This window comes from Tauraco erythrolophus, chromosome 3, assembly GCF_009769465.1.
Source record: "Tauraco erythrolophus isolate bTauEry1 chromosome 3, bTauEry1.pri, whole genome shotgun sequence".
NCBI classification, from domain to species: domain Eukaryota; kingdom Metazoa; phylum Chordata; class Aves; order Musophagiformes; family Musophagidae; genus Tauraco; species Tauraco erythrolophus.
In genome coordinates, this window is record NC_141467.1 from 91,029,628 (window position 1) to 91,041,737 (window position 12,110).

The 12,110-nt window shown below is 41.2% G+C and overlaps 1 protein-coding gene across 2 annotated transcripts in view; it reads left to right on the top strand.

The window, feature by feature from the left end:
- COL14A1 (collagen type XIV alpha 1 chain) overlaps positions 1 to 12,110 on the top strand; it is a 126,816-nt gene that overhangs the window by 35,334 nt on the left and 79,372 nt on the right. For both annotated transcript variants that reach the window (XM_086609544.1, XM_086609545.1), the window contains exons 6-11: positions 1,242 to 1,397; positions 2,052 to 2,171; positions 3,464 to 3,628; positions 4,024 to 4,185; positions 7,192 to 7,343; positions 8,325 to 8,454. In XM_086609544.1, the coding sequence (XP_086465670.1) occupies positions 1,242 to 1,397; positions 2,052 to 2,171; positions 3,464 to 3,628; positions 4,024 to 4,185; positions 7,192 to 7,343; positions 8,325 to 8,454 (885 nt within the window). The remainder of the gene's footprint in view (positions 1 to 1,241; positions 1,398 to 2,051; positions 2,172 to 3,463; positions 3,629 to 4,023; positions 4,186 to 7,191; positions 7,344 to 8,324; positions 8,455 to 12,110) is intronic.

Sequence of the window (12,110 nt, forward strand, 5' to 3'; positions counted from 1 at the left end):
TTATTGTGTTCAGAGACGTGATTTTCATCCTTACATGGTTTGTGGTGCATGATACCTTTTCTACTAACACGTTTTGATTTTCCTACTTCCCTCCCTATTCTGTAGTCAATTTGGTGGGGAGTTTGCTATTTTTATACTTTGAACATAAGCTCTTGTTTGGCATTCCTGTGTAACATCACTCATTCATTTTCCCTCCCTACAACGTTGAATCCACTGTTTCAGCAACCTTCCTTTTACAGTCATGCAGCCACTTCTGTGTGATGTGGCAATTCTGTCTGAGGTTATGGAAGCCTCTTTTTTTTTTATTTTTTTTTTTTAACTTCCCTTCCTGTCATTTTCTTGAACTGAACGTGACACTTTGTTTAGGCTTCTCAATTTCTTAAGAATCTGTATCCGTAAAAACCTCAGTTAGCTTATCTTGCAATTTATGTCTAATCTCTACTCCCATTTCCTCTGATTTCCCCATTGGCTAGCTAAACCTTAGAGACTATTAATACGCATCTCTGCTAGTTCTCATCAGGTTTTTTGTGTTGCTTTTTTAATCCTCTTTTATTTTTGTGTACTTTACCATATATCTGTAAGACTAAATCTTCATGTGGTGCTAGTTCTCATAGAGATTGTGAATTTGAATCTGAAGTCTTTGCATTTTACCTTTGCTGCATTGAGTGCCTCCTGCTTAGGTTTAATACAGCATATTCAATTGACCTTCAGTTTTACTGTAGTCTTCCAGGGTGAGATTCCCTTCTAAGTTTAGAAGTCTACAATGGCAACTAAAGAAGTTTTTCTACAGAGTTGTTGAGATGTATAGAAACTCCTACTTTTCTATGTTGACAATAAAAGAGATCTTGATAACTGTTTTGGATGTCTGCATCTCTAGGTAGCTCTCTCTGCATTGTCTACACCAAAGTGTCATGAGCTGTATACTGTGTACGTACATTCTTGAGAATGATAATGAATTGCTGGTTTGATTGTGTTATATGACAATTAATTTTTTTCTTTCTGAGGTATTGTATTTTTAGAAGGAACATTTCTTTTTCAATGAAAGAACTGAAGTAGATAATGGCCAAACTGTTCTATTACTGAATTTGGAACAAATACGTTTAGTGATTTTGCTTATTTCTCACTTTGTCCATAGAAGAAAGCTATAAGTCTTAAGCTTAGTGGGAGGAGGAAGGGATAATTTATTGATTACAATTTTATTGTTGAATTAACAATATTGTTTTCATTTTAATGATTTACAGGAAGTCTGTTTACCTGTAAAACTCCAGCAATTGCAGATATTGTGATACTGGTAGATGGTTCTTGGAGTATTGGCAGATTCAATTTCAGACTCGTTCGACTGTTCCTGGAGAATCTCGTTTCTGCTTTCAATGTGGGATCTGAGAAGACAAGAGTAGGTACGGTGCCATATTTTTTCTTATTGTTTTTGTGGCAATGTAGAAATTTCATGATTTCAGGATAGTTAACAGCTTAATACTACTTATTTGTGCAAGATTCATCCTCACTTGGAACTAGGACTTCTAGCATAAGAGTAATGCTGCTGAAATGTTTGTAATATTAATTCCTCATAGTTTACTGCGATACTCAGCCGAGGTAAATCACAGAATCTTAGGATGGTTTGGGTTGGAAGGGACCTTAAAGATCATCTAGTTCCAATGCCTTTGCCATGGGCAGGGACACCTTCCACTAGGTCAGGTTGCTCAAATCCTCATTCAACCTGGCTTTGAACACCTCCAGAGATGGTTTTTTTTAATCAAAAACAATTTATTGAAATCTTACTAAACTCTGAAAAAGTTATGTACTCCATCTCATTTACTTTCCTTAGCACTTGAAAGAAAGGCTTTGAAAATACATTGAGGAGTTGCCACTGAGAACAACTTTTCACTATTTTTTTGCTATCAAGCAATGCATTTTTTTCTAGTATGGTAGCAAAGCTACTTACAGTAAGCTCGCTATGGTAAGCTGTTGGTAACCAAGTATGTAAAATGTAGATACTTGGAAAAAAAAGTGCTTTATTGTCTAATGGATTACCTTAATTTCTGGGTCTTCAGGTCTTGCACAGTACAGTGGTGATCCCCGAATTGAATGGCATTTGAATGCCTATGGCACAAAAGATGCTGTTTTGGATGCAGTCCGTAATCTACCGTATAAGGGAGGGAATACATTAACAGGTACAGTGCATGTTTTAGCTTTTGCCTTTTATTAAGAAACATATTCTGCTGCACAGACTAAGAAGTGTTAATGCTTATTATGAAGAGTAAAAAGGATATGGTTTTTGCAGCTGCTAATGGCTTTATCCAGTGCCAGTGAAGTCTTTTCTGAAGCGCTTGTCTCATTGGCTTCACTGGGAATCTTTCTGGTAAGGACAGGGTCTCATAAAACAAAGTGTACGTGAATTCTCAGTGCTGGAAGTAAAATCTTTTACCTGCTAGGAAGAAAATGCAAAATCCATTCATGACATTTATGCATAGAGCTTTATTCTGGGGAAGGAAAGAATTTTGTTTTAATATCTGACAACTGGCAATAGTAACTTTTCAAATGATTACCTGGGGCTTTTAGATTTCCATTGACCTTTTAGTAGTGAGAGCACTGAAGCCCCACAAGACACTTAGTGATGGATAATTGCGGGATGCCTGTCAACCTGGGAAAAATACAATCTCTGAATACAACTCCAGTATCATCAAAGCAGTAGTTAGTAATATTAGCTGTCTTGCCAGGAGAATGATACATCCAAAGACCCAGACACAGCTTTAAGTAAATTGCTGCCTTCCTTTTTTTTCTACTTTTCTTTTTTTTTTTTTTTTGTGGGGAAAAAGTATGTGAAAGTTTTTCCTTCCCTTCTGCAACAGCCTTTGTTTTGATAGAAGGAGTGATTGCAGTGGAATAAAGGACAGAAGGACTTTAGTATGATTCTAGGAATGAGATTACTGTGAAGTAGCAAGTAGTAAGTTCTCAGGATCACATTGTGATGTGTAAGTTTGTCCTGAAGAGTTGTTCTTGTTCCTTCACTTTAAATAATTAGAAATCAGATTATCCCTAAGCTTTATTTAAGCTTTTCTTCAGCTCGTAAATTGGAAAGAGCAAACAAACAAAGTAAGATTGTACATAGTATGGGGATTTACTAAGCTATTCAAAGCATGTGCTTTCATATCAACAATGTAGGTAGGAGAGGAGACTTCATATTCCAGCTTTGTGGAGTAAGAAAGAAAAGCTGATGCATTCACAGGAAGATCAGTTTAGGTTTCCATAGCCAGTTTAAAATACGTTGATTGACCAAAAGGCTGCTAAAGATGAATGTCATCTCCTCTGTACTTTAGGTTGCTTGTTGAAATCTAATCTTTCAGTAAATAAACTCTTCATTTCTCAGGACTTTTAAATTGAATGGAAAGACAAACACTGTGATATTAGCAAAATTAATGAACTTTTTTCCTTTTAAAGTATTTTAAAATGTTTCTTCTTTTAGGTCTTGCCTTAACTTACATTTTGGAGAACAGCTTTAAGCCTGAAGCAGGCGCAAGGCCTGGCGTATCTAAAATCGGCATACTGATCACTGATGGGAAGTCCCAAGATGATGTTATCCCTCCTGCTAAAAACCTACGAGATGCTGGCATTGAGCTGTTTGCTATTGGTGTGTATTCTGCCATATCTGTGTACTGTGTCCTGTTATACTCTGGTGTATTTGTATCTGTTGCCTTCTATATTAAGGAAGTGTTCTTTTGTGTCTGTCAAGTATCGTCATTAATTTAAATCTTCTTTAATATGTTCTCAAATTCATTGCTGCTATAACTGGAATTTAACAGTGTACATGGATGCTACATTATCAGGAGATAGCTGAAAAAATACCAGTTATGCTGGCAGAAATTAACGTCTTGAATTAACATCTTAATGACAGAGCAATCTGTAGTTGGTCATTTAAACAAATAGAAAGAATAGGATTTTAGTAATTTTTTATCAATCCGTGTGCATACAAGATTTTTTCTTTCTTGTTGCAAATATTTTCTTTATTTTTCTTTCCAATGAAAGGTGTAAAGAATGCAGATATAAATGAACTCAAAGAAATTGCCTCTGAACCTGACAGCACACATGTCTACAACGTTGCTGACTTTAACTTCATGCATACCATTGTTGAAGGTCTGACCAGAACAGTGTGCTCACGAGTAGAGGAACAGGAAAAGGAAATCAAGGGTGAGTAAGAAACCAGATCTAATGTGACTTAATATGAACTTAGAGCTACAAATCTTACTCTAAATACCTCCAGTTCTAGCTGGCTTGTGGCACTTTACTCATGCTGTATATTCTTTTGCTGAAAATAAAGTACATTGTCAGGAAAGTTATCTTCCTAGGTATGTATTATTCTTGCTTTGATATCTTTGATCTTTTGCTCTCTGTCTTTGGTAGTGGTAAATATTATGGTATTTGGTAGTACCAAAAAATACAAAAATATACATTCATTCTGCTGTAACTATTTGCAAGCAGTGGGTAAGGAAATTTTTTTTATAATATACAGATTTGGGGATGAATTACTTTAACAGCTGCACATGGAATTCATAGAATCGTTTAGGTTGGAAAAGAACTTTAAGATCATCAAGTCAAACCATTAACCTAACACTGCCAAGTCCACCACTAAACCATGTCCCCAAGCACCACATCTACATGTCTTTTAAATACCTCCAGGGATGGTGACTCAACCACTTCCCTGGGCAGCCTATTCCAATGCTTGACAAACCTTTCAGTGAAGAAATTTTTCCTAATATCCAATCTAAACCTCCCCTGCCACAACTTCAGACCGTTTCCTCTTGTCCTATTGCTTGTTGCTTGGGAGAAGAGACTGATGCCCACCTCTCTACAACCTCCTTTCAAGTGATTGTAGAGAGCAATAAGGTCTCCCCTGAGCCTCCTTTTCTCCAGACTAAACAATCCCAGCTGCTACTCAGAAGACTTGTGCTCTAGACTCTTCACCAGCTTCATTGCTCTTCTTTGGACACACTCCAGCACCTCAATGTCTTTCTTGTAGTGAGGGACCCAAAACTGAATGCAGCATTGGAGGTGCGGCCTCACCAGTGCCAAGTACAAGGGCATGGATGATCACTCCCCTAGTCCTGCTGGCCACACTATTTCTGATACAGGCCAGGATGCCATTGGCCTTCTTGGCCACCTGGGCACACCGCTGGCTCATATTCAGCTGGCTATTGACCAACATCCCCAGGTCCTTTTCCACCAGCCAGCTTTCCAGCCACTCTTCTCCAAGCGTGTAGCATTGCATTGGGTTGTTGTGACCCAAGAGCAGGATCCAGCTCTCAGCCTGTTGAACCTCATACAATTGGCCTCAGCCCATTGATCCAGCCTGTCCAGATCCCTCTGTAGAGCCTTCCTACTCTCAAGCAGACCAACACTCCTGTGCAACTTGGTGTCATCTGCAGACTTAATGAGGGTGCACCCGATCCCCTCATCCATTGATCATTGATAAAGATATTAAACAGAACTGGCCCAAGTACTGAGCCCTGGGGAACACCACTTGTGACTGGCCACTAACTGGATTTAACTCCATTCACCGCAACTCTTTGGGCCCGGCCGTCCAGTTAGTTTTTAACCTAGGGAAGCGTACACTCGTCCAAGCCATGAACAGCCAGTTTCTCCAGAAGAATGCTGTAGGAAATGGTGTCAAAGACTTTATTAAAGTCTATGTAGACAACATCCACAGCCTTTCCCTCATCCACTGAGCATGCCACCTTGTCATAGAAGGAGATCAGGTTAGTCAAGCAGGATCTGCCTTTCATAAACCCCTGCTGACTGGGCCTGGTCACCTGGTCATCCTGTACGTGCCACTTGATGGCACTCAAGATGATCTGCTCCATAACCTTCCTCAGCACTGAGGTGAGACTGACAGGCTTGTAGTTCCCTAGATCCTCCTTCTGGCCCTTCTTCCAGTTGAGCGTCACATTTGCTGATGTCCAGTCAACTGGGACCTCCCTGGTTAGCGCAGACTGCTGGTAAATGATTGAAAGTGGCTTGGTGAGCACTTTGGCCAGTTCCCTCAGTACCATTGGGTAGATCCCACTCAGCCCCATGGACTTGTGTGTGTCTAAGTGGAGTAGCAAATTGCTAACCATTGTTACGTTTGTGCTGTGCTTTCTATCTTCTAACTTACTGGTTTTATTGTCTTATAAGTTTTCAAAATTTTCAACCATTAAGATTGCTTTGTTCTGTCTTGATGATGGATTTTTTTTTCCTCTTTCTTATTTAATACACAAAAAAATGTCTTTCAGAGCATAAGAAAAGATGGTGGTGAAGAAAATTGTTCTTATATAAAAAAGCATCTCACTACAGTATTTTTTGCTTTTCTGAACAAAAGAAATAGTATGAAAAATTGTCGCAATTTGCCAGAGAAACAGTCTTACCTGAGGAAATTACTTTGGAAGGCTTCGATGGATTTTGTTTGTATTGCTTCGTTTGTGATTCAGTAATATCACAGAAGTGCTGAGTGACTTTTCAATAAGCTTATAAAATATATCAGTAAGGAAGGCTGTCTTTCACACATATTTCTACCTGTACAATGAAAAAGTGTGTATTAGTAAGGCTTCATTCCATTTTCTTCCTCTTTTATTCTTCTAGAAACTGGAAGAAATACAGAATATTAGCCGTGTCTTGTGGGGGCAGTAAGCAGTCAATTTAGAAATTGAGAGAGAGGGGATGGAAGAACTGTAGAGAGATGAGATATCTTTGTGGAAAGGAATGATTGCCGGAGAAGATTACCATTCGCTACATCTCTTCAATCTGCTGTCAGGCAGCATATCGGTTTCCAACCTGCAGAGGAGCACAGGAGATCACAGCTGTATATGTACTTGGATGTTTTTTGTGACTGGGAGGAAGGCAATCTGAAAAAAACAAACAGAAGGGAAGGGCTTGAAAGAGTGATGGGAAGAAGGACAGGAAAACTTAGTTTTGTATTTTTGTCTCTTTCATATAAAGGTTTATGAAAGACCAGGAAGGCTTAGTCCCAGTGAAAACTCCATGTGCGGTACTCATTCTTGTTAGTTCTTTGTTTCCACTGAAAATGAACTAACTAAATATGCAGTAGCCAATTATTTGATTTTCTGATGAGGAATGCTCTTTGGAGCTTCAGCAAATACAACAAACGAAATAATTATTTTGCAGAGGAAAATAAAACAATTTGTGTTGTCTCTAACATAGGAACAATTGTTGCTTCACTTGGGGCTCCTTCGGAGTTGGTCACATCTGAGGTAACAGCTAGAGGATTCCGGGTTAGCTGGACCCATGCACCAGGCAAAGTGGAGAAATACAGGGTTGTGTACTATCCCACTCGAGGAGGACAACCGGAAGAGGTAATAGGAAGAAAAGCTTCCCAGAAATTTGTAATACAACCACAAGAACTAATGAAACAGAAAATCCATGGTCTAAATATACCCTTAAATTCCCTGTGTGGGCTCTGAAGCCCAATACAGAAAGGAGATATGGTCACAATGGATGGGCATTGTTAGATATAGTAGCCAGACTGCTTTTCTGTTAAATAATTTAAAGTAAATGTGCTATAACAATGAGCACTTTTGGGAGGTGGGGTGAACTGCCTGCATTTATGCTTACACGTATGGTTACTTGAACCAATTCTGTAGACTTCCCCTGCACCACTCTGTTCACAAGAACAGAAGAGGTAGGAGCTGATGGGAAGCCAGATTTTCAGTTCTAAGAAAAAATAATTCATAAAAGGAAGATGATACAGGTGTGTATATTCTGGGCCATATACAACTAGTCATTGAAAATTTGGAGAGAGGTGTTTATTTGAATAGGGCTTAAGCATTTTAGAGATGGGGAAAAGCAGTAGAACAAGCTTTTGGCTTCAGCTGGCAACTTACAAAATTGAAGGGGAAAGCAGAAAAGCAAAAGGATTTAACTAAGCATATATTTTATTTCTTTTTGTACTAGAAACTTGTTTAGCATGGATATGTATTAATGTTGATTTGTGTGTGTGTGTATGTATGTAGTACTAAAGGAATATTTATGATGGTGTACCCAATTTATGCTCTTAAACTGTATTCCACACACTTTATTTATCAAAGCAATTCCTTTGTTCTAAATGGCTACTAATATCAGCTAAACATTTTGATTATGTCTATGATTTCTGTTCTTTTTTCAGATACCTTACTGTACATTAAGATAGCAAAAGCAAATTTGATTTGTGAGTTGAACTTTAGTATATTGATTCTTAGATGCCCCTGTAAAAATTGCCTGAAAGAAGGATGGATTGATTTGATGGTAATACAGTTAGTTTGCTCTATGAATATTTAGTTGAATTTTCTTCTAAACAGGTGGTGGTAGATGGAAACGTATCAACAGCAGTTCTGAAGAACCTGATGTCTTTAACTGAATACCAGATAGCTGTATTTGCCATATACTCGAATGCTGCTAGTGAGGGCCTCCGTGGAACTGAAACTACACGTAAGTATCCGGATCATGTTCCTTATGAATTTGACTGTCTGCATTTAATCACACTGCTTGAGCATTAGTCTCTGTGAAAAACAAATGCAGAAGGGAATCTTCTTCAATTTAGCTTCTTTTAATTAACTTAATTTAATTTAAATTTTTAAAATTTCTTTCCTTAAATTAATTTATGTTTGAATTAATTCTGGGCTAAGTTCCTAAGTCGAAATGCTCTGTGGATATTTAGACACTGAGAGAGGTTTTATCTCCAGGCTGAACTTTGAAGTTGGTTGTATTGAACCCTAAATTAGGTGGGACCAGAAACACCTGCATGTGATTCCCAGTGCCAAAGGTTTCAAGGTAACTTCTGGAAGTTTGTTTTCCAGTGGTTCAGTTATTTTCTATCTGTAAAATGCTGACTTGGGATATTGTTAGAATGAATGCGTTTACAGTTTTGGGTTCTATAATGGAGACTGTGCTCCTATCTGAGCAAATGTGCTGCTGTTGATTATATCAATTTTATGCATTTGTATACAAAATATAGTTACTTTTTTAGTAAATATGACAGATGTTAGGAACGGAAGTAAAGAGTAACTTTTTAGTTCAAGCTAGGAGCCAGGAGGTCAATATGTGATATATCAATAGCTGATATCTGCTGGAAGAACAGCAGAGCAGGGCTCAAGCAATCTAGAAGATTTCTATAGTGCTTTGACAACAGCTTACTGACACAGATGATTGAGGAGCCAGCAAGAGAAGGTGCTGTAGCTGATGCTGAAAACCAAGGAAGACCTGATGGGAGGTCTTAAAGTCACAGGTAGCCTTGACCACAGTGACCATGAGATGGTCAAATTCAGGATTCTAAGAGGAGGGAGGAGTGCAAAAAGCAGAACCACAACTCTGGATTTCAGGATAGCAGTCTTCAGTCTCCTCAGAGATGTGCTTCGAAGAATCCCAAGGGATATGGCCCTGGAGAGAAGAGAGATCCAGAAGAGCAGCTGGATACCCAAAGATCACATCCTACAAGTTCAAGAAAGGTCCATACTGACAAGTAAGAAATTAAGCAAAGGTGACAGGAGGCCAGCATGAATAAGCAAGGAACTCCTAACAGAAATTAGACATAAAAAGGTAGTGTATAATTGATGGAAGAAGAGGCAGATGACCCTGGGGAAGTATAGAGTTGCTGTCTGATCTTGCAGGGGTAAGTTTAGGAAAGCCAAGGCCAACTTGGAACTGAATCTGGCAAGGGATGTGAAGAGCAATGAAAGCAGACTCTACAAGTGCATAAACAATAAAAGGAAGACTGAGGAAAACATGGACCCACTCCTGAATGAGACAGGGAACCTGGTGACAAACAAAGTGGAATACACTGGGATACTCAATACTTTCTTTGACTCAGGCTTTACCAGTTAAAATGGCCTTTGGAAATCCGAGACTGCTGAGATCAGTGGCAGAGAAAGAAGGACCATTAGAGGAGTACCAGTATAGGGAGCACTTAAGCAAACTGGACACACATAAGTCTGTGAAACAGGATGGGCTGCTGTTGTGGTTTTAGGCTGATCCAGCAACTAAAACTCACACAGTCTCTCCTTCTCCAGTAAAGTAGAGAGGAGAGGGAAAAAAAAACAAACCAAAGGGACTGAGGGTTGAGACAAGAACAGAGGGAGCACCCACCAACCATGGTCCTGGGCAAAACAGGCAGAGCTTTTCTCAAAGCAAAACAGTTTATTAATGATTACTTAGAAGGACAAAGGGAAACAAAAACCGATTACTTGAGAGGACAGAAAGAAACAAAACCAGATCTTAAAACCGACATCTTCCCCCCCCTTCCTTTTCCTCCCGGCTCTACCTCCTCCCCCCAGCAGCACAGGGGGCAGGGACTGGGGGAGTGCAGGTCAGTTCATTCCGTGCTGTTACTGCTGCTTCTTTCTTAAAGGAGAAGGAGTCCTTACACCCTTTTCCCCTGCTCCAATGGATCCCCTACCCACGAGGAAAAATCCACAAACTTCTCCAACGTGAGTCCAGCCCACTGGAAACAATCCTTCCCCACAGATTGCTCCGGTGTGGGCTTTACCACAGTCTCGGGTACTTAGGGAGCTGTAGCCACTCGCTCCGGCGTGGGTCGTCACGCAGACTCCAGATGCCTCTCTGCCTTGTCGTGCACCCCAACACGACCATCCTCAGGCTCAGGCATCTTCTCTCCACGGGCTGCGAGTGGGTCTCTGCTCCACCGAGGCCGTCCTGGTTGCAGGGGGGCAGCCTGCCATCTCACCATCAGCCGTAGGGGAAACTCGGCTCCGGCACACCTCCTCCCGCTCCATCCTCACTGACCTGCTGTCGATGCGGCTGTTTCTCTCAGATCTCAGTCCTCTCCAGGTGAACTCAGCCCAGTGGGCACCCCGGGAGTGGGGTACCCCCGAGTTCCCCAGCTGGCTCCGCCGCCGCCATTCTCCGTGGGCAGCGCCGGCCCGATGCAGGCAGCTGCCCGGCCGGGAGCCAGGGAGCGGGGGCAGTGCCCTCCTCCCTTCTCTGCTCGATCCTGCGCGAAGCACCTTTTCCGGTTCCCTTGTCCTGACTTAAATAGGGCAATTCGCAGAGGCGCCCTATTGGCTCAACCCCGAGGGGGATGGCAGTCTGATCTGGTGGCCAGAACTAAGCCTAACCCGGTTCCAAGACCGGGGAGGTCACAGGGACTAAAACCCCTCTCCTGCCACCAGAACCACCCCCCCCTCCACATCAAACCACGACAGCTGCACCTGTGAGTGCTGGGGGAGCTAGCTTATGTCATTGTGAGGACAGTCTTGATTATCCTTGATAGATCGTCTGGGAGATGGAGAGGTGACTGGTGACTGGGAGAAGTTCCTGAACACTGAAAGAAAGCAAATGTTACTCCTTTGTGAGGCAGGATCTGGGGAACTACAGGCTGATTCATTGTCCCCCCAATCCTCAGGAAAGGTGATGGAGCAGCTAATCCTTGAATTCATTTTCCAAACACTTGAAGAACAAGGAGGTGCTTGGAATTAGTCAGCATGGATATATGAAGGGGAAAACATGTTTGACCTCATGGAGTTCAACAAAGGGAAGTGCAAAGTCGTGCCCCTGGCAAGGAATAACCCCATGTGTCAGTACACACTGTGGGGTGACCATCTAGAAGGCAGCTCTGTAGGGAAGGACCTGAGAGTCTTGGTAAACAACAAGTTGACTGTGAACCAGCAATGCACCTTTGTCACAAAGAAAGCCAAGAGCCTCCTAGATTGCATTAGAAAAGGATTGCCGGCAGGTTGAGGGAGGTGATTCTTGCCCTCTGCTCAGCACTGATGAGGCCACATCTGGATGCTTGGTCAAGTGCTGGGTTCCCTAGTACAACAGAGATGTGGACTTCCTGCAGTGAGTCCAATGAAAGGCCACATAGATGATTAAGGGCTTGGAGCATCTTTAGTGACAGGAGAGGCTGAGACAGCTGTGGCTGTTCAGCCTGGAGGAGAGAATGCTCAGGGTGATCTTATTGACATGTAAAAATCCCTAATGGGGGGGAATGAAGACAGAGCCAGACTTTTCTCAGTGGTGCCCGCTGACAGGACAAGAGTCAATGAACACAAATTAAAAAAACGTGAAATGAAATCTGAACAGAAAAGGACACAATTTTATTGTGATGGTCATCAAACATGAGAGTAGAT